This window comes from Manihot esculenta, chromosome 5, assembly GCF_001659605.2.
Source record: "Manihot esculenta cultivar AM560-2 chromosome 5, M.esculenta_v8, whole genome shotgun sequence".
NCBI classification, from domain to species: domain Eukaryota; kingdom Viridiplantae; phylum Streptophyta; class Magnoliopsida; order Malpighiales; family Euphorbiaceae; genus Manihot; species Manihot esculenta.
Genome location: NC_035165.2, coordinates 32,758,347 through 32,779,826, shown reverse-complemented (window position 1 = coordinate 32,779,826; position 21,480 = coordinate 32,758,347). Strand labels below are relative to the sequence as shown.

Sequence of the window (21,480 nt, the reverse complement as noted above, 5' to 3'; positions counted from 1 at the left end):
GAATGAAGTGAGCAGATTTAGTGAGTCTATCCACAATCACCCATATGGAGTCTAGTCTGTTAGACGTCGCCGGTAACCCCACTACAAAATCCATAGCTATGTTCTCCCATTTCCATTCTGGAATCGGCAGTGGGTTAAGCATTCCAGCCGGCTTCTGGTGCTCTAGCTTCACCCTTTGACATGTCTCGCAGGCTGACACGAACTGTGCCACTTCTCTCTTCATTGCTGGCCACCAATACACCCTTCTCAGATCTTGATACATCTTGGTGGCTCCCGGGTGAATGCTATACCGCGCATTATGAGCTTCCCTCATAATGTCTGCCTTCAAACTGCTATCATCTGGTACACATAACCTCTTACCGTGCCGAAGAATCCCCTCACCGTCAAATCTGAACTCTGCACTGTGGCCAGACTGAACAGTCCTGGCAATCTTCACTAACTCGGGGTCTTCGTGCTGTTTCAGAGCCACTTGCTCTAGAAACACTGGTGTCACTCTCATCTGTGCGAGCAAAGCACCTGTACCAGATACCTGCAACTGTAACCCTTCCTCCACGAGCTTGTAGAAATCCTTCACCACCGGTCTTCTCTCTACTGCAATGTGGGATAAACTGCCAAGTGACTTTCGGCTTAAGGCATCAGCTACAACATTAGCCTTGCCCGGATGATACTGAATCTGACAATCGTAATCACTGAGCAATTCTACCCACCGTCTCTGCCTCAAGTTTAACTCTCTCTGACTTAAGATGTGCTGTAGGCTCTTATGATCCGTATAGATCTCACACTTTACCCCATAGAGGTAATGCCTCCACATCTTCAGTGCAAAGATAACAGCTGCCATCTCCAGATCGTGTGTCGGGTAATTGCACTCGTGCTTCTTTAGTTGTCTCGAAGCATAAGCTATTACTCTGTCCCTCTGCATCAACACACAACCTAATCCCACTCGGGATGCATCACAGAACACTGTGAAATCTTCATCACTGATCGGCAGCGCTAACACCGGTGCTGAAGTCAACCGTCTCTTTAACTCTGCAAAACTCTCCTCACATTCCTCTGACCATACAAACTTCTGATTCTTTCTGGTCAATCTGGTCATAGGAGCAGCTATCTTCGAGAAGTCCTGAACAAACCTCCGATAGTAGCCTGCCAAACCCATAAAACTCTTGATTTCTGTCACTGTAGTGGGTGTAGGCCAATTGGCTACTGCCTCTACCTTTTTGGGATCTACTGTTATACCTTCCTCTGATACGACATGTCCCAAAAAGGAAATGCTCCTTAGCCAGAACTCGCACTTGGAGAACTTGGCATACAAGCCATGCTCTCTCAAGGTTTGCAGCACTATCCGCAGATGCTGGGCATGGTCCTCTGCATTCCTGGAGTACACCAAGATATCATCAATAAAGACGATCACAAAACGATCCAAGTACTCCCTGAAAACCCTGTTCATGAGATCCATGAATGCTGCAGGGGCGTTAGTCAACCCGAACGGCATCACAAGGAACTCATAATGCCCATATCTGGTTCTGAAAGCAGTCTTGGATACATCTCCTTCCCTGATCTTCAACTGGTGGTATCCGGATCTCAGATCTATTTTAGAAAAACAACCTGCTCCTGCCAGCTGGTCGAATAGGTCATCGATCCTGGGTAACGGATACTTGTTTTTGATAGTGACTTTGTTCAACTGTCTGTAGTCGACACAAAGTCTCAGAGGTCCATCCTTCTTTCTGACAAATAATACTGGAGCACCCCAGGGTGAGGTACTCGGGCGGATGAAACCCTTAGCTACCAAATCCTGTAACTGCTCTTTCAACTCTCGCAACTCTGCTGGTGCCATCCTGTAGGGAGGAATAGAGATCGGTCTGGCACTGGGCATCAACTCAATCTCGAACTCTATTTCCCTATCAGGTGGTAGTCCTGGAAGTTCTTCAGGAAACAAATCTGGGAAGTCTCTAACAACTGGTACTGAGGATGGTTCCCTAACCTGACTGTCTAGCTCTCTCACATAAGCTAGGAACCCCTGACACCCCTTCCTTACCATCCTACGAGCCTGGAGGGCTGATATCAAACCCCTAGGTGTCCCTCTCCTGTCTCCTCTGAAGACACACTCTGACCCATCCTGGTCTCTGACACTGACTACCTTGTCTCTACAGTTCAGGGTAGCATCATACGTAGATAACCAGTCCATCCCTAGAATGACATCAAAATCTGTCAACTCTAAAACCACCAGGTCAGCTGGAAGGTATCTACCCTCTATGCACACTGGACTGAACCGACAGACTGACTCTGCCAAAGATGGATCACATTTGGGTCCACTGACCCATAGAGGACACTCTAACTCAGACACCATCAGACCCAACCTCTCTGCAGCTCTAGAAGAAATGAAAGAGTGAGAAGCACCGGGGTCCATTAAAGCATACACCTCGGAACACCCAATGATGAGATTACCTGACACCACCGTGTTCGACGTGTCTGCCTCCTGCTGAGTCAGGGTGAAAATCCGTGCTGGGGCTGACGGACCTGCACCTCGGGAACCCATCCCTGATGAAGAGGCTGCCCCTCTTCCTCTTCCTCTACCACTGCTTGGTGGTATGGCTGAAACAACGGGCTGCACTACACTGCCCGCACTCATCTGCTGGGATGGTGCAACTAAAGTCGCCTGAGGACATTCCCGTGCATAATGTCCCTCCTGCCCACATCTATAGCAGGCTGTGGATCCCAACTGACAAGCTCCTCTATGCTGTTTGCCACACCTCTTGCACACTGGAAAATCTGCGCCAGAACTGGAGCCACTACTTATTCCCAGACCCGACTTAAGCCTGTTCCAGAACTTGCCTCTCTTTCCTCTGAATTTCTCCCATCTCTTCTTACTTGCACTTGCTGTACTCTGTGAGGAGGAACCGGGTTTAACACCAGAAGACTGTGCCTTGATTACACCTTGACTTATGGCACTGGCCTCCATCTTTCTCGCAGCATCCACAATAGCGTGGAAACTTTCCTTCTCCGCATGAAGAATCAACGAGAAATACCTGGGATGAAGCCTTGTGGCATATCTCTTTGCCTTCTTCTGATCTGTATCATATGCCTGACCGACATATGGCAACAATTCCAGGAACTTATCTGTATAGTCATCAACGCTCATCTCCTCCGTCTGTCGCAACTGCTCAAACTCCACAACCTTTAGTTCCCTGGAACTGTCAGGAAAAGCCCATCCAGCAAATTCGTTGGCGAACTCTTCCCATGTCATACTCTCAAGTCTCGGGTCCACATAGTTCTTAAACCATTCTCTAGCTTTCTTGCACTTTAAAGTGAACCCTGCCATCTCAATGGCTCTACCGTCATCAGCTCCCAACTCACTTGTTATCATTCTGACTGCACTGAGATACTCAAAGGGATCATCTCCTGTATTGAATTTAGGAGCATCCAACTTTAAGTACTCGGTCATCTTCACCTTACTTCCCCCTGAAGAACTGGGTTGCTGTGCTTCCACAACAGTGGCTACTGGTTCAGGAGGTGGTGGTGGAGGAACTGGTTCCCTCACTTCCGGCTGTACTGGACTTGGATGAACAGGTGGGGGTGGATACATGTGATATGGTGGATAGAAGGAAGGATAGGGCATATATGGCATGTAGGGTGGATATGGAGCAAAGCTGGAGTAATCCGACGTGCCTCCCATCGGATACTCTGGGCCCTGAGGAAAGGGTGGATAGACAAACCCCGAGGCCTGTGCGCCTCCTTAGGACTCCCCCATACCTTCTTCTGACCTTCCTACACCCATGCTTACATCTCTCCTCTGATCCTCTTCCATCACACCTCTTTCTGCTACTGACCTTCCCCCTCTGCTTACTCCTCTCCTGCTCTCGTCAGAAGACCTTCTAGGGTCTCGTGACGTTCCTTCCCTGCTTGACCTGTGAGATCTTGCCCTTGGCAAGGCAGGTGGACGAGCAGCTGTACCCTCACTTACAGGTGGGACTCCAGTCAATCTCGCGGATCGACGAGTTCCTCGCATCTTCACTCGCTGGAAAAACAACAAATCACATAACACATCAGCAACCCATCACAAACATGCACATGCATAACTCATGGCATTACACATCAGCCTATAGACAGGACTAACAGCCTATCCTCGTGGACATGTTTTCCTATGATGCTTGACCTGCTAAACCTCTCTATGAGCCCAACTCTAGCTCATAGGTCCGACCATGTGAACCTAGGGCTCTGATACCAATCTGTAACAGCCCGGAAACCGAACTGCCACCGGCACTAGGATCCAGATCGACTTAAGGTCGCCGGGACCCGTAGTAAGCCTGCTATCCTGTGTATACCTGTGAAATCCCATACATGATCATACATTTTCTGTAAAACACATAAAACTTTTCTTCATTCCAAGGCTTAACCTGTGCATGCACTCTCTCTGTTCTCTACCAATCCCTACTAGAGCTCCTCATGGCTCTAGGCGGATCAAACTCATAATGTTAAGCCTGGTTTTGCTCATACAACAAGAAAGAAACATACATAAACTGATCATGTGACTCTACAAAGGGATTACAAGTCTTATAAGTCAAGCACCATTCTATACACTGTACATATACATTCTCTCTATACATTTACATGTCCACACTAGCTAGTACACCACTCTGTACTCTTCCTGTACTCTGCTGAGTTCTCTCTGACCTCTGAACCTGCACAACTGGAGTTAGGGGAGAGGGATGAGCTACGATAGCCCAGTGAGTAGAATAGTAATAAAATAACAGGTGATAAAACATGCTCTCATGGAATGCAACATATAAGCACATCACCTCGGCCGGACGGATCAAAACTCCCTCTATCTCATCTGGGGTACCGGAGTACCATGTGCCTGGTCCCCGTAGGGCTGTTCCAGGTCTTTGTGTCTGGTCCCCGTAAGGCTGTTCCAGGTCTTTCCTCTGAGGGCTAATGAATCCTCACGAAGTCCGTGCCGTCTCACATAAGCAATGTACAAGGAGCAATGCCAAGTACAAGGATAAATGCAATGCATCATCTTTGTGTACACTAATGCACTCACCCTATAGCATATTCATGATGCATGAAGCATGATAAAATACTCAGTTCTCAGATTAAAACATTACATTCAGTTAAATTCCACTCACCTCTGGTTATCTTTGCACTGACACTGCAGGTTCTGACACTGGACTCACTGCTGATTTCCCTGATTCCTCTGGTCCGTCCCTACACAGGTGGACTCAAATGAGGGACCAAAACAACTGGTACTCACTCAAGAACATCTCTAAGAAACTCCCCAAAACCCCTCTAAACAAACCGAAAACCATCACATAAAACATGCAAAAGAAAGCTGGACAGGGCACCTTCGGCGGCAGGTTCGGCGGCCGAAACCCCACTCCAGAGACGAAACTCATGCATGTTCGGCGGCACCTTCGGCGGCCGAAGGTCTCGTCCAGAGACGAAACTCACACACTTTCGGCGGCCGAACTCCCTCTTTCGGCGGCCGAAAGTCTCTGTCTAAACCGAAAGCCTAGCGTTCGGGGGCAACCTTTGGCAGCCGAATCTGCCTCCACAAGGGGTTCGGCGGCCGAACCTTCCTTCGGCGGCCGAACCTTCCTTCGGCGGCCGAACCTTCCTTCGGCGGCCGAACCTGGTTTTGCCCGAAGGACAGAACCCTGCTCTGTTTCATGCAAACTTTGCCCAAAACCCTACAAACATGCATATCAACTACTCCCAACTAGCATATACACATATATATGCACAAAGGGGTCTAAAACTACCCTAAACCCCCAAACAAACATAGCACATAACACTTAAACATGTTTGAACACCACAAATCACCAAAAACCTCACCTCAACCTAAACATGCATACTACCCATACAAACTTCATAAAACCTTTCAAAATCATCAAAGAAGCTCAGGATCTTCACTTACCTCTTACACAACGTGAGGATGAAGGATCCTAACGTGGAGATATGAAGAAAAGCTCTTCCAAAGCTCCAAGCTTCAAAACTTGGTTCTTTTGCTCAAAACCTTCATAAGTCACCAAAACTCTTAAAACTCTTGAAAGATTTGATGAAAATCATGGAAAACATGAAAGTCAACGTAGGAGAGGCTGAAACTCACCTCTGGCTGCAAGTGGAGGAGAAATAACCTCCTTCCACCGACCCTTGGCCCTTTTATAGGTGGCTGGCCAGACCACCTTCGGCAGCCGAACGTGAAGCCGCAACCATGCAATGTTCGGCGGCCGAAAGTGACCTTCGGCGGCCGAACCTTTGCATTTCTCCCTTGTTGCTTTTCTTTCAAAACTCAATGCTTTTCACACTTCAAAACATGAAAACAAGTGAAAAGACCTTGGAAAACATATGCATTACCCTTCTCGAGGGTTCCGACACCCGAGATTCCACCGGACAACAGGAATGCCGATGCCGGACTCGAGCCGGGTATTACAAGAGTGTTGCAGATCTTGAGAGAACACAAGTTATATGCCAAGTTCTCTAAATATGAGTTTTGGTTGAGAAGTATATCTTTTTTAGGGCATGTAATGTCAGAAAATGGAATCGAGGTAGACCTTAAAAAGTAAAAGCAGTAGATAACTGGTCCAAACCCACTACAGTAACAAAGATCAAAAACTTTTTGGATTTGACAGGTTACTACAGGAGATTTTGTAACGACCCGAAAACCGATACCCCTCTGTAACGGCCCGAACCGCCACCGGCGCTAGGATCCAGATCAGCTTAAGGCCGCCGGGACCCGTAGCAAGCCAAACATACCTCTTATTACCTGGTCAAATCCCATACATGATCAAAACTTTAACATAAAAACTCAAACATCTGATGTACAAACCGAACCTGACCTGTATGCGACATAACTGAAAACATAAAAGGACCCCCCCTACTAGAGCCCTCATCAAAACTCTAGCTGGGTCTACATAACATACATCAAGCCGGAGTCACATCCAAAGAACCAAACCTAACCTGTGCATTCATCAAACCACAACACAAGACCTCCACTAGGGTCCTCATCCATTACCATAGCGTGGTAAACAACACATGCCACAAGATTAGTTCAAACATAACTCAACATCTAGCATAACATACATCATGTATTAAACAGGGACTAACCAAGTCTCAGGGCCAAGCACAGTACTAAACCATAAACATAACTCCACTTAACTTTACATTACATTCTCTTGCAAATCATTATATCAATTTATAATACATGTCCACACTAAAAGTTCCGGCATCGGAATCCCTACCTTCCGGCGGAATCTCCGTTGGAATCTGGAATTTCTGAAGATGCCAGAGGCTTCTAGAGGGGAAAATGTGTTTTCTAAAATGTTTTCACATAATTTTATGTTTTCAGTTATGTCGCATACAGGTCAGGTTCGGTTTGTACATCAGATGTTTGAGTTTTTATGTTAAAGTTTTGATCATATATGGGATTTGACCAGGTAATAAGAGGTATGTTTGGCTTGCTACGGGTCCCGGCGGCCTTAAGCTGATCTGGATCCTAGCGCCGGTGGCGGTTCGGGCTGTTACAGAGGGGTATCGATTTCCGGGTCGTTACAGATTCGATCAGAATTTCTCCAAAATAACTGCTCCTTTGACCAGGTTGACTCAGAAGAATCAGAAGTTTGTTTGATTAGATCAGTGTGGAGAGAGTTTTCAGGAGTTAAAGAGAAGGTTGATGTTAGCACCAGTATTAGCTCTACCTACAAGTAATGAAAATTTCACAGTATTTTGTGATGCATCCCGAAAGAGACTAAGTTGTGTGTTGATGCAGAATGATAGGATAATAGCTTATACTTCTAGGTGGTAGAAAGAGACCCTAGAAATGACATGGAAGGACATACCCTTGCTTATGCTCCAAAGACACACTTGCTTATAGAGATCCTTAACAATCAACACTTTCATAGTGGAAGAGGCTACTAGGTGGTAGAAAGAGACCCTAGAGATGACATGGAAGGACATACTCTTCACTCGGACATACCCTTCACTCTCTCAAGCTTCCAAGAAAGATGATCTAATTCATATTGAACAATAGAGAAAATGGAAGGTCTATATCTAACACTATGACAATTGTCTCACTATAAAAATGGCCAACTCCCAAAAGAAGAAGATAAAGATGAGAGAAAACTCTCCTTAAAAGATATAGAGACAGGGTTCTATTCTTTTTAGCGAATTGAAGGAATGTTTGTTCTTCCATTCATAAAATTAATTAATGGACTTTTGAAGGCCAAAGAAAGTATATATATATATATATAGCTAATAATAATTTTTTATTAAACAGAATAAATTTAAATCTTGTGTTTATACTTAATTAATTTGATAAAACAAAATGAATTTAAGTTTTTTAGTACAATTTTAAGTTTTTTTTTGTTTGGTTTACGAAAGCCTAATTTTCAAAAGGATTAAACTTTTACTTTTCTATTATATTTCTTTCAATTTCTTTTAACAAACTTATAAAAGAGATTATGATTGTAAGCTTAATTTTAGTCAATTATTTAAAAATTTAGAAACTCACGATGCAATTGTAAATTTTTTTTAAAGCTGAAAATATTTTTAGTCAATTTACCTAAAATTAAAATTTATAAAATTAAAATATTTAATATTATTATTATATTTATTTTAACTTTATCAGCTATACCAATTTATATTAATTCAACTCCCAATTAACCCTCATTCTATATTATTTTTTTGTAAAATCTACTAAAAATCATGATTAACAATATAATTAATTTTTTTTTTTAAAAATACTATTTATAAAAAAAATATATTAAAAAAATAGAATTTAATTGATAGTTAAAATAATATACAGAGCAATTGCAACTATATCATTAATTATATATATATATTACTTTCAACTATATTATTAATAATGTATTTTTTAAAATTATAATAATATTTAAAATATATTTCAGAAAAAATAATCATGCATAAAACTATATATATATATATTATAAATTTTAATTTTAGGTAATATTATTAAAAAATATTTATTTTTTAAAAATTTATAATTACACTCTAAATTTTAAAAATTTATTAATTAAATCATAATTTTTTAAATTTTTATTAATTACACTTTAAATATTGCTAATATAACAGCATAAAATTTAAATAACATAGCAATTTCGTTAGTTTTGAATGATAAAAATATTGATAGTATATATTTAAAATAAAAGATAAAATTTAGGATTTAATTAATAATTAAATTAGTATAAATAGTTAAAATTTATAAAAAAAAATAGAGTTTTTCTAATTAACTTTTTTTTATAAATTTAAATAACTTGGCTATTACAATTAGCGTTGAAATGATATTTATTTTTAAGTGTTGTTTTCAAAATTATTACTAAATTACATTTAATTTTTAAAAAAATATATTTGGAATATTATTATAATAACTAGAGAATTCAAATCTGAATTTCCCTAAACTTGAGTGAAGAACACAAATTAAATGAGTATTAGGTGGGAGGGAAATAATTAATAGTAATTAAGCTAACTAATCAGCATAAAAATTAAATTTCAACGGAAATGTTCAATGTGAATCATTGCTTTAAATACATCATACATGAAATGGACAAATCAAATGCTTACACATATGGTCTGATTTGAATTTAGGGGTTTGTAATGATGATGTGGACTCAACATCTGAAGTTCCTTGATTGATTAATTGAAATAAGAACAAGTTGTTAGCATCATTAAACAATGCATTGGTTACATTGTCACTTTCACATCTCATCATTTATATATATAACTATTGCATCTTATAAAGTAGAGATGAGAATGCAGATTTTGACTTTTATTCCATCTGAGGCTAGAGTCAAAATATTTTATTCAAATCGAAAAAATTAATCGAATCAAATTAATTTAAAATTTTATTTATTTTGATACCGTTCAGTTTTAATTTTAAAAATTTCAGTTATTTTGATTCGATTCGATTTTAATCAGAAAAAATTAAAAATTTTTAATCGAATCGATTAATAATAATAATATGCTATTTTTTATATATAGATAAATTATATCATAATTAAAATTAAAATATTTTAATTAAATTTTAAAATATTAAAAATAAGATATAAAAAATAAAAAATTTATTAAAATATTGAACCGATAAAATCCAATTAAATTAAATCAGTTTGATTCGGCTTGATTTCTATTTAAATCAATTCACTTCGATTTTTATTAATATTTTTTTTGAAATAAGGATCGGGAATTGAGGAGTAGAACATGAGATCTCTCATATTTATTCAGATACGCTTATCATCAGGCTAAATTTATAAGTATTTTATTAATATTAAAATTTTAATTTTTAATTTATTTAATTTTGTTAATTTTGAACTAAACTGATCGAATTCTGATTTTCGAAGAGTTTGGTTCTAAAACCCAACAAAATAAGATATCATACCGTTCAATTTACTCAATTTATTTTCTTTGGAATTGTAATAATTTTACGTTTTTAATTTTGATATTTCATACAATTTAACTCCCTCCATTTGGAATGAATGTTTGATAGTTAATTGGTAAAATTAATAAAAAAAATATTTTATTAATAAAATAAAAATTTTATAAATAAATTATTTTCTATAAAAAAAAAAAATTAATTGTGGATCAAATTAAATTTAGGAGATTATATTATAAATTTTCTTTCAGATAACATTTAGAAAAGTTGAATTTAGGTTCTGACTGAAGATGATTATATATTTATTTAGAATTTAATTAGATTATTGTTAATTGTTTCATACATTTTGCTCATTTATTAATTTATCTAGTATTGAATGAACCAATTTTTTTTTATCCAACTTGCCATTTTTTAAGCCAATTATTTTTCCTTTTAAAATCCGAAAAGTGGTTGGAAAACACTTTCAACTGTTTTATATTCCATAAAAAGAAAAAGCATAACTAAATAACTTAATTTTTTTAATAAATAATATTTTAGATTTTTAACAATGTGTATGAAATAAACACTAAAAAATCCAAAAGTTTTTTATGTTAAAGTTGCAAAATTTAGGATTTTCAAAGCAAAAGAAAAAGATTATATAATAATTTGGCTTAATTAGTAATTTTACTATGCATATTCAATGACGGAGGGATAAATTATCAATGAAAATGTGGAAGAAAACTCAATTTTTCTTATAAAAGAATTCTTAAATTTGCTTCTGAATTTTCATATAGGGTCTAATTTCGGACAAGACTAAGTTTACGATCCAATTAAGTCTCAATACAACCCTTTTAACCAAGAAAGCTTGGCACATGATTCAAAACAGGAATGCTCTATGGGTTAGGGTTTTGAAGGCAATCTAGTTTAGATCAATCCTGGATTTTTAATCTGTTTGGGTGCTTCTTCTAATCCCATTCTACATAAGGGAGAAGCTTGTGAGAAAACAGAAAGAAAATGAATAAATCTTTTATTGATCCTTCTTGAGAATATGAACGTTACACTATTTCAGGAAGAAGAAGCCTTGTATAGTGAATAAGGCAAATAACACTATTAATATTTATTAGTACAAAATAGGACATGTGAAGATAGAAATAAGTAAAGACATTAAATATAGTAATTACAGACAGTAAGACAATAAGCAAATAAATATGATTACACTAAGCATAATTACAAATTGATCTTATTACATTAATCCTTAACACCCCCTCCTCAAGTTGAAGCTGTGAGTGGAAGCAGGTTCAACTTGTGAGATAAGAATTGGTGTCTATCTGCAGGCAAGGCCTTAGTGAATAGATATGTTAATTGGTGTTGAGTAGAAATATGACTGGTGCTAATTAATCCCTGTTGAATCCTCTCTTGGACGATGTGGCAATATATATCAATATACTTAGTCCTTTTATGAAAGACTGATCAATTAGCAGCAATATGGATTGCAGCCTTGCTATCACAATGGAGTGGGATGGGGAGTGCAACTGGTACCTACAAATCTCGAAGAATATAAGCAATCTAGAGAATTTTACAAACAGTAATAGCCATAGCTCTGTATTCTATCTCAGCAAAAGACTTGGATACAGTGGTTCGTTTCTTAGCTTTTCAGGATATAAGAGAAGAGTCTAGAAAGATACAGAATCCAGAGAGAGACTTTTTGGAATATGTATAGAAGGCCCAATTTGATTCACAATAAGCTATAAGGGCTAAATCAACCGTCACAGGATAGTAGAGACCCTGATGCAAGGAACCTTTAAAATATCTCAAAATGTGTAAGGCAACCTCCCAATAGGATTGGTGAGGCATGTTCATAAATTGGCTAAGATGTTGCACACATAACTAATATCAGGTCTTGTCAAATTAATACAGAGGAGCCTACCAAACAACCTTCTATAAATATTAGGTTCAAGCAGAAGGTCTCCACTATTTGGGGATAAATGTAATCCTTGAGGCAGAGGAAAGGATGCTGGTTTACAATGCAACATACCAGCATCCTTCAAAACATCTGAAATGAACTTGGTTTGGCTAAGATCTGTAGTTTTAAAAGATCTTGCTATCTCAAGGCCTAAGAAATAAGTTAGAGGACCTAAGTCCTTGATAGTAAACTTAGCATGTAAAGCCTGTTTTTAGTGATTCAAGTCATCAATGGAATTCCAAGTCAATCCACATCATCAACATAACATATATCAGAAGAGCAACAAATACATTGGCAGTATGCTTAATAAAGAGGCAGTAATCAGGAGATGATTGTGTAAAGCCTAATGACTTAAGAAAGCTAGATACTTTAATATTCCACTGTTTGGAGGCATGTTTAAGACCATATAAAGACCTTTTGAGTAAACATACTTGCCCTAGTTAGGCCTTCTGATACCCTTGAGGTGGTGTCATGTATATTTCTTCATTTAAGTACCAATGCAGAAAAGCATTATTAATGTCCAATTGGAAGAGGGGCCACTGTTTGGAAGTGGCTAAAGTAATAAAGATTCTCACAGTGGTCAATTTTACCACTGGAGAGAATCCATCTTTGTAATCCAGCCCTTTTATTTGGTTGTATTCTTTAGCAACCAAATGGACTTTGAATCTATCAATGTCACCAGAAGATTTAAATTTAACTTTGTAAATCCATTTACAGCCTATGGTTTTCTTTCCTTTGTGTAATTCAGTTAATTTCTCAGTCTAATTTTACTCTAAAGCTAAGAGCTCCTATTTCATAGCCTCTATACAACAGGCATCTTTAGATGCTTGAGTGTAGGTACTGGGCACATGTATTTTAGAGACATTATAAATGTAATTGGTGTGTGAGGGACAGAAAGAGAAAGAGGCAGAATGATTAGAAGTCCCTACACCTACATCTAGACTAGGTAGATGTATGGTTTTGCCAGGCCTCCTAGGGGAAAGCATGTTGTCTTGGTTGGATGTGAGAGCAGCAGGGCTGCTCGGCTGAGGGTCTGAGTCCATAACAGGCATAGGAAGAATGACATCTTCCTGAATATCTTATTCTTTGAAGGGAAATGTGTGCTCATAAAAAGACAAGTCTCTATTAAGAAAGAAGCACTTGTCAATTATATTGTACAATTTATATCTTTATGACTTCGAGCATATCCAATTAGGACTACCTTAATGGCTCTTGTGTTAAATGTATCGTTATGTTTGCCTACATGAATTGCATAGCAAAGATACCCAAATTTTTTGAGGTGGGTATATTGAGGTGGATAACCATATAATCTATCATATGGACTTTGCCAATTAAGTTTCTCAACAGGCAATATGTTTATTAGGTAAGTAGCAGTGAGTATATATTTTGACCAGAAGGTTTTTGGAATATTAGATTGGATCTTTAAAGCGGTAGCTATGTCAAGGATGTGTCTATGCAATTCTGTTGGGGAGTATAGAGACAAAATTTTTGGTGAATAATGCCCTTATTAGTGATACAAGCTTGACTGAGGAACTCACTGCTATTATCTGTTCCGATGGCTCTGATTGAAACTCCAAATTGAATTCCAATCATTTTTATATACTTACATAGAATATTAAATGTCTTACCCTTAAGATGCATCATAAATATCCATGTTGCCCTTGTATGGTCATCAACAATAATGAGAAAATATTTAACACTTGTAATTAATGCCTCTTTATAAGGCCTCATATATTAAGATGTATTAAGTCAAAGGGGTTTGAGCTATGTTATTACTAAAGGAAAAGGGATGCCTGGATTGTTTAGTCAAAGGAAAAATTCTTTAGAAATAGAGTTCAAAATCCAAAATGTGACTATGAAATCACATCTTTTTCATTGTTCATAAGATTCAGAATATTTTTCAAGCATTGAAACTGTTCCTTCGACAAACCCTAACTTCTACTTGGCTCTTAGAGCTATTTTAATAGCCCTATTCTAAAAAGCGGTGCAGAAACTAATACCATACTTGGATGATCAGATGATTGGAGGTTAAGTGGATCTCCGACCTCTTGTACGCTAGCTTGTCCTTTGTTGGCAACCATTGCTGATGTCTGCTCCTTGCCACTATTTCTATGCTACAACATGCTTCTCTTTGAGCACTAGTATGACATAGGTTTCAGACAACAGTTTTAGAAAGATTCAAACCCTAAGTTCTGGTACCATCTAAGAAAGTAGAGATAAATCTTTTATTGATCCTTCTTGAAAATATAAACGTTACACTATTTCAGAAAGAAGAAACCTTATAATGTTACGCTATTTAAGAAAGAAGAGTTTTTTTTTTTGAATGGGAATTGGAGATTGGGAAAATAGAACCTGAAACCTCTTAGATTTACTTAGATGGATTTACCACTAGATTATGCCCGTGAATACAACATTATTAATCTTTATTAGTACAAAATATGACATGTGAAGACAGAAACAAATAAAGACAGTAAATATAGTAATTACAGATCGTAAGACAATAAGAAAATAAACGTACGATTACACTAAGAATAATTACAAATTGATCTTATGACATTATCCCTAAACAAAGCTATTATTCATGAGATCCAAAGCATTCGTGCACCCTTTCCCCGGTGTATGTTTCAATGTGTTGTAGGGGAGGACAAATGTTTGTGCTAATTGGATTGCTTGTAATGTAAGAACTGGATCTTTATTTCCAGGCTGAAATTATATACTTCCTACCTAAGTTTTCTTCTTTTTTCAACATAGGTTGTTGTATTCCACTTATTCATGAATGACAGCACTCTTTTGATAAAAATAAAAAAAAAATTATTTTCTTTTTTATTAATATTGCAAATATAGCTGAAATTCTAATCGATTCAAATTTTTTTTAATTTGAGTTTTTATACCATGAATTTTATAATTTTTTAGGATAAATACTGCTAAGGATGGTAAAAATATAAAATAGAATAATTAAAAAAAGAGAGTAAATAAGGAGAACTGAGAATTTGGTTGAAAAACTTATTAGTTTATTTTTTAATTTTAAAAGATATATTTAAATGTTTTTTAAATTTTAAAAAGTCTATTAATTAATTTATTCATTAATTTTAGTTGTTAAGTACTTATATAATGAGAAATTTATTAATAATTAATTTTTTAATTAAAAAAATTAAAATATTTATAAAATTTTAAAAAAATATACTAATTAGCCCTTTTTTAATATTTAATAATTAAAAATTTTAAAAATATTTAATATATTTTTTAAAATGAATAGAATAACAAAATTCTCAAGACAAAAAATAATAATGTTACCTTAAAAAAACTTCCCCAATAATTGAATTGCCTGAGCCAAAGCCATAACAATGATTAAGTCCCACACAAACCATGTTAGGAAGCACATGTTAGGTATATATATCATAAACAATTCCAATTCAAATAGGGGCGATAGCTCGAATCCAAAAAATCAATCAAAGTAATTTAAATTTTTAATTTAATTTTTTATTCATTTCGATTTAATTTAATTTTTAATTTTAAAAATTTTAATTATTTAATTCAACTCGATTTTAATCAGAAAAAATTAAATCGAATCCATTAGTAATAATAATATATTATTTTTAATAATATTAAGAGATTAGATCATATTAAGATTAAAATATTCTAATTAAATTTTAAATATTAAAAAATAAAAAATTTATTAAAAATTTAAATTAATTAAATCAAACCAAATCAGATCAATTTGATTCAATTTAATTTTTAATTAAAATCAATTTGATTCAATTTTTATAAATACTAAAATTTCAATTTTTAATTTATTTAGATATTCACCCCTAAATTTAACCGCGGACCCTTCTGAAAATCTATTTCTAAAAAGGATAATTTACAGTAACCAATATCATAAATTAATTTCCATTTTTTATAAAACATGATTTTGCCTTTAAATTTTTATTTTATTAATTTTACGATTAATCAATTATAAATTAAATAAATTAATTCAAATTTAAAAAATTGTATTTTGCAAATATCAAAATTATAAAAAAATAAATTGTTTTAAATATTGAAGATATTGGACTCAATTATAAAAAAGTAAAAGTCAAAAATTTAAATTACAATAGTCTAAAAAAAATTTTAAAATAATAATGAACAAAATAAAATTCTAGCAATTAAATTATTTTTATTGAAACACTGAGACTAAATAAAATTTTTTATTAAAACCTAAACTGCATTTTCTGAAATAACCTAAACAAAACCAATTTAGGTTTTTTTAATTTTTCCACTCAAACCAAACCCTTGATAAAAATTAATCAAATTTTAAAATTTTTTTCCCCTTTAAAAGATTGTGAACAGAAGAATAAAACGCCAAAGCTGTTAAAAGACAGACAGCAAAAGCTGGGGGCCCACAGAACGGCCATATTTCCAGCTGTATGAAAACCATTGTCACTGCCACCCTGTCTTTGCCTCTCTCTCTCTCTCTCTCCCAACGTTCACTTTCTCTCTCTAAAAACCCTCCCAACTTTCTCTCTCTACCTTCTCTCCCTGTTCCCCTATATATATAAAATACAAATACCCGCTGCACACACAAAGCCACAAGCTCTTGTCTCTACACATTGCTTTTTCTCTACCATTCCTCTTTTCTACATCATATACTCAGAAGAGGAATTGTAGAGTCCAATTCTCCCTTCAAGATTCTTTTTTTATAGTTCTATAAAAAAATCAAAAAGGGTGATTAAAGAGATGGAAGCAATGAAGATGAATCTGTTTGTTGTTTTGATGGTTGTGTTGATGGCTTTCTCCACCATGCAAATGGCTGCAGCAGCTCATGCACCAGCACCTAGCCCTACTTCTGATGCTTCTGTTTTTATTCCCACATTCTTTGCTTCTTTGCTTGCTCTTGCTTTTGGGTTCTTCCTTTGAACCTCTTATGTACTATGACTTGATTTTTTTTCCCTTATTTCTCTCTCTACCCATGTCCTCTCTATTTTTTTCTCATATCTATCTCCCAATTTCATGCATGCTTTTCCCTAATTCTTCATCCACCCCATCTGGGTCATGTATGGATATGGAGGAAGAAAAGAGAAGAAATGGGTAGGGCTTGTTTAGATTTAATGTTGATGATGTTGGTGTGTTTGATGTATTTGGTGTCATTTTGTACTATTATGACTTGGTTATTTGTATAATTCCTATGCAAATTTTATTATTTTTTGTTCTAAGAAGATGTGGGATTTGTTAGGTTGTGGTGGTGGTGGTGATGGAGGAGGAGGAGGAGGAGGATTTGGGTGATCCACTTGTATTTGGGTTGATGAGCTACTCTCACTTGTATCTGTGATTTATTCTAGAAATAAATCTTTTTTTTTTCTTAAATCAATTGATCTAGTTCTCACTGAATTGATATGATTTCTAGAATTCTCCTCTTCACCAACAGTTCTTTTTTGTTTTCTTTAAAATTTATATTTGTATGTAATATTAATTATTTTTTGGCATGGTGATGAACTGTAGTTTTGGCAGTTTTTGAAGAGTGTCAAGGTGATAATTGAAGACAGAAACTGTGGGCCATCACTTTTCATTGAATTTTGCAGCCCAAGGGTTTTAGCTATGGCCTACCCATGTGAAATGCTATAAAGTGGTCCAACTCCAAAGGATTTTTCAGTTGATTTTTTTTAAAAAATCTGTTTTAGAAAAATTGAGGATTTTATAGTGAAATCACAAAATAATTATTAATTATTACAGAATTTACATGAAATTCAATAAATAATTTTAATAAAATTGTTATATACATTATTAAAGTTTTCTTGTAACAAGAGTTAAATTTTTCCATTGTGTGTTTTTCTTTTTTACTTGGCAAATAAAATAAATAAAATAAAATACACTTTTTATTAAAGGAGTAAATAAGCACAATTCAATTTTAAAAAATAAATAAATAAATAAATCTCACTTTGCATGTAAGTACAAACCAATTCCGACCACACAATTTTATTTTTCTATTAATATAAGTATTATTTTTAAAATTTTAAATATCAAAATTATTCACTAAAATATATTTTAAAATAGCAAAATATATTTTTATAATTTTATTCTAAGAGGCTATAGGTCTCTTCCCTTTTAGTAATTGTGTCAAGTATCAAGTAATATGCAACGACTAAGCACACCATTTTTAGAGATTTTACTCTTTGAGAATATTAATCTTTGTTGCTTAGCTAAAGGATAAATTTTCATAAATGCTTTGGCTGCTTTGAGATATGCAACATTTTAGCTTGAGAATAATGACCTAATTTAGCATGCCAGTTAGTAAAAGGTAGGTTTCTCCGGCTAGTAGTGATATTGCAACCTTTATTTAAACATAAGATACTTGGTAAAGGATAGGATTTATTGATTTCTGCATCCAGCTTGTAAAGTCTTCCTTGTAGGCTTCCAGTAGCCAAAACCTCACTGGTCTAATGGTCCTGTAATGAACAGTAAGAGTTAAAAAAGTGTACTAATGTTTGGGAATCTTGGGCTAAAGAGTAAATTAAATTTAAAGCTTGGGGTAAAAAGAACATCAAGAAGTATGAGTTTGGGATTTAAAAACACAGTTTCAGCATGAGTTACTGGTTTAGTATTGCCATCTAGAAATTTTTGTCTAGCTTTGTGGGGTTGATAAACAGCAAAAAAATTATAGCACATATGGGTTATGGCTCCTATGTCTATGACCCAAATACCTTTGTCAAAACCTTTGAACTAGAGGAATAGTGGTTTGATACAAAACATTTATATTCATTTAAGGAAATGCACCCTATTTCATTTACTTTAGAAGGTTGTTGCTAAGATTTCATGTAGCTTAGGATCTCTTGTTGTAACCGCAGCATATTGAACATCCCTTTATTCCAACCATCTTGTTTTGTTTTTGCTGGTTACAAAAGAGTGTCATGGGTTTGTGAAACAGCAGCTATTGTGGTTTTGCCCTTGTTTTTCTTCTTGAGTTCTATGAACCATTCAGAATATCCATGCACTTTGAAACATATATCCATAGTATGGCCTGTTGATTTGCAATGAATACAAATCTTGTCATCTTTCTTCCCAGGTGCTCCCTTACTAAAAGCAATCTTGCTATATCATGTGTTTCCTTTAACAGCAAGAGCATTGATATGCAGTTTTCTTTGTTTCTCAATCCTTAAAATCATTGAATATGCTTTGTTAACACTAGGTAAAGGATCCAATAACAGTATTTGATTTTTTGCATGATCATAACTATCATTTAATCCATTAAAAATTGTATGAGCCTATCCTCATTTTTCATTTCACACAAATCCTTTGTAGCACATACATAGGTAGAGGCCTGAAGCATGCAAGTCCATCCCATGATTCCTTCATTTTTAGTAAAATACAGCATAATCGACAAATTAGATTGAGAAAAAAAAAACACTTATCTCCGTTTTCAGTTGATAAAGTAATGACCTATTATTTTCACCAAACTTTTCTTTAATTTCTTCTCATAGTTGTTTAGCAGATTTTGCATAGAGAAAAACCTCTGCAAGGTCTTTTGATAGGGAGTTGAGTATCCAGGAGGTAACCATATTGTCCACTTTGTGCCATTTGTCCATTAATGCTGGATCATCTTTAGGAACTTCATATCTGCCATTGATGAAGCTTAATTTGTCTTTTGCTTTCAGGGTTATAATCATGGATATGCTTCAAGTGAGGTAATTGGTGCCATCAAGGGGTATAGTGACAAGAGTCATACTAGGGTTATCAGAGTTTTAAAGATTATACACATCATCTCAAGGTTTTTCAGTAGGGGTTTTGGGTGTGACTGATATATGACAAGTGCTATATTCAGCTATTGTTTAGTGTCTGGGTAGAGAGGATAAGCAATAGCAAAAGGTAGAGGTTCAACAGCACAGAAAATACTCTCATACCATGCTAAAATTAAAATTGTTACAACAAATCCAGTTTTATTGACACGTCTATAGGTGTGAGAAAGTATGTGAAGGCATGAGAAGAAAAAGAAGCAGGCAGAAACAAGGTGCAATTGTGAGCTTGAAACGCATCGCTTTGTTCAATTGATTGCAACACACTCAATTAAATTGAGAAAAATAGGACTTCGTCTAGTTTGGATTTGGATTTGGATATTGAAATTGTAGTAGCCACAAAAAAATAGTTAGCAGGAAGAGCAAACCGTTGGATATTAGGAAGAACAATGCTTATGGAGTTATTCTGCATAAGCGAGGCTATTGCTTTGAGTTATGATACTCGAAAAATTTCTAATGAGGGTGGGGATATAATCAAGGGTATTACTCACTATCAATGGCTTAGATTCATGGAAGAGATATAATGAATAAACTAGGGATTTTGTTTACCTGCAATTAGGGAAAACTCCTTCCCACTTAATGGGTGAGGGGAACGGGAATAAACAGATTGAGCTAAATGCTCTTTATTATTTTCTTAGGAGTTTCAATTAACCAAAAAATTTATTAGGAGTTTCAGTGAATATTTAAGTAATTGTCAGAATTCAAAAATGTCTTTTTGCCTTGTATTAAATACACACTCCAAAAGAAAATTAGTGAAAAGTTAAGCATTAGATACTTATGATTGGATGAGCATCTGAAAGCTTGGCTGGCATTACCGAGTTGATTGGCTCTATCGCATTGGCCAAGAGGATCCATTACGCACATTACCTTACAAGGAAGAAGATATTATGTTAAAAATCTTATTTGGAGAGCTTTAATTGGGGCTCTCTCAACTAACATGAATTTGCTTTCAAGGAAAGTGGAGATTTTCCCTTTATTACCATTTGTGGGAATGAGAATGAGGATGTATTCCGTATTGCAATTCAATGTTGGTTTCATCTTGGTCAATTTGATTGCAGTGACGCATCTGCTCTTTCTACCTGGTTGGAATATGATTTCTCGATATTATGATTTGGACACGGTGTGCAAATTTTTCATGCTCCTTTGGTCACTTTGGTGGCATCGTAATCTGCTTGTCTGGTGGCATAGATCCACTCCATTATTTCCAGCAGATAGTTATTCTCATAGTTTGGTTTTCTTTAAGTGATTGAAATGGAGCTCGGATGGTTAATGTGGCTCCTATTTCTACTGTTGCTGCTAATGTTGATATCAAATAGGTCCCTCCACCACATTCTCTAATCAAAAGTAATATAGATGCTTCAATTATCCCAAATGCATCTGAGTATGGTTTGGATTGG

At 35.6% G+C, this 21,480-nt stretch overlaps 1 protein-coding gene across 1 annotated transcript; it reads left to right on the top strand.

Moving 5' to 3' along the window:
* Window positions 1–16,814: 16,814 nt before the first annotated feature.
* On the top strand, window positions 16,815–17,664 carry LOC110614604 (arabinogalactan protein 13). Its single transcript, XM_021756171.2, has one exon. The coding sequence runs from the start codon at window positions 17,034–17,036 to the stop codon at window positions 17,211–17,213; it is 180 nt and encodes a 59-aa protein (XP_021611863.1). The 5' UTR covers window positions 16,815–17,033; the 3' UTR covers window positions 17,214–17,664.
* Window positions 17,665–21,480: the final 3,816 nt, after the last annotated feature.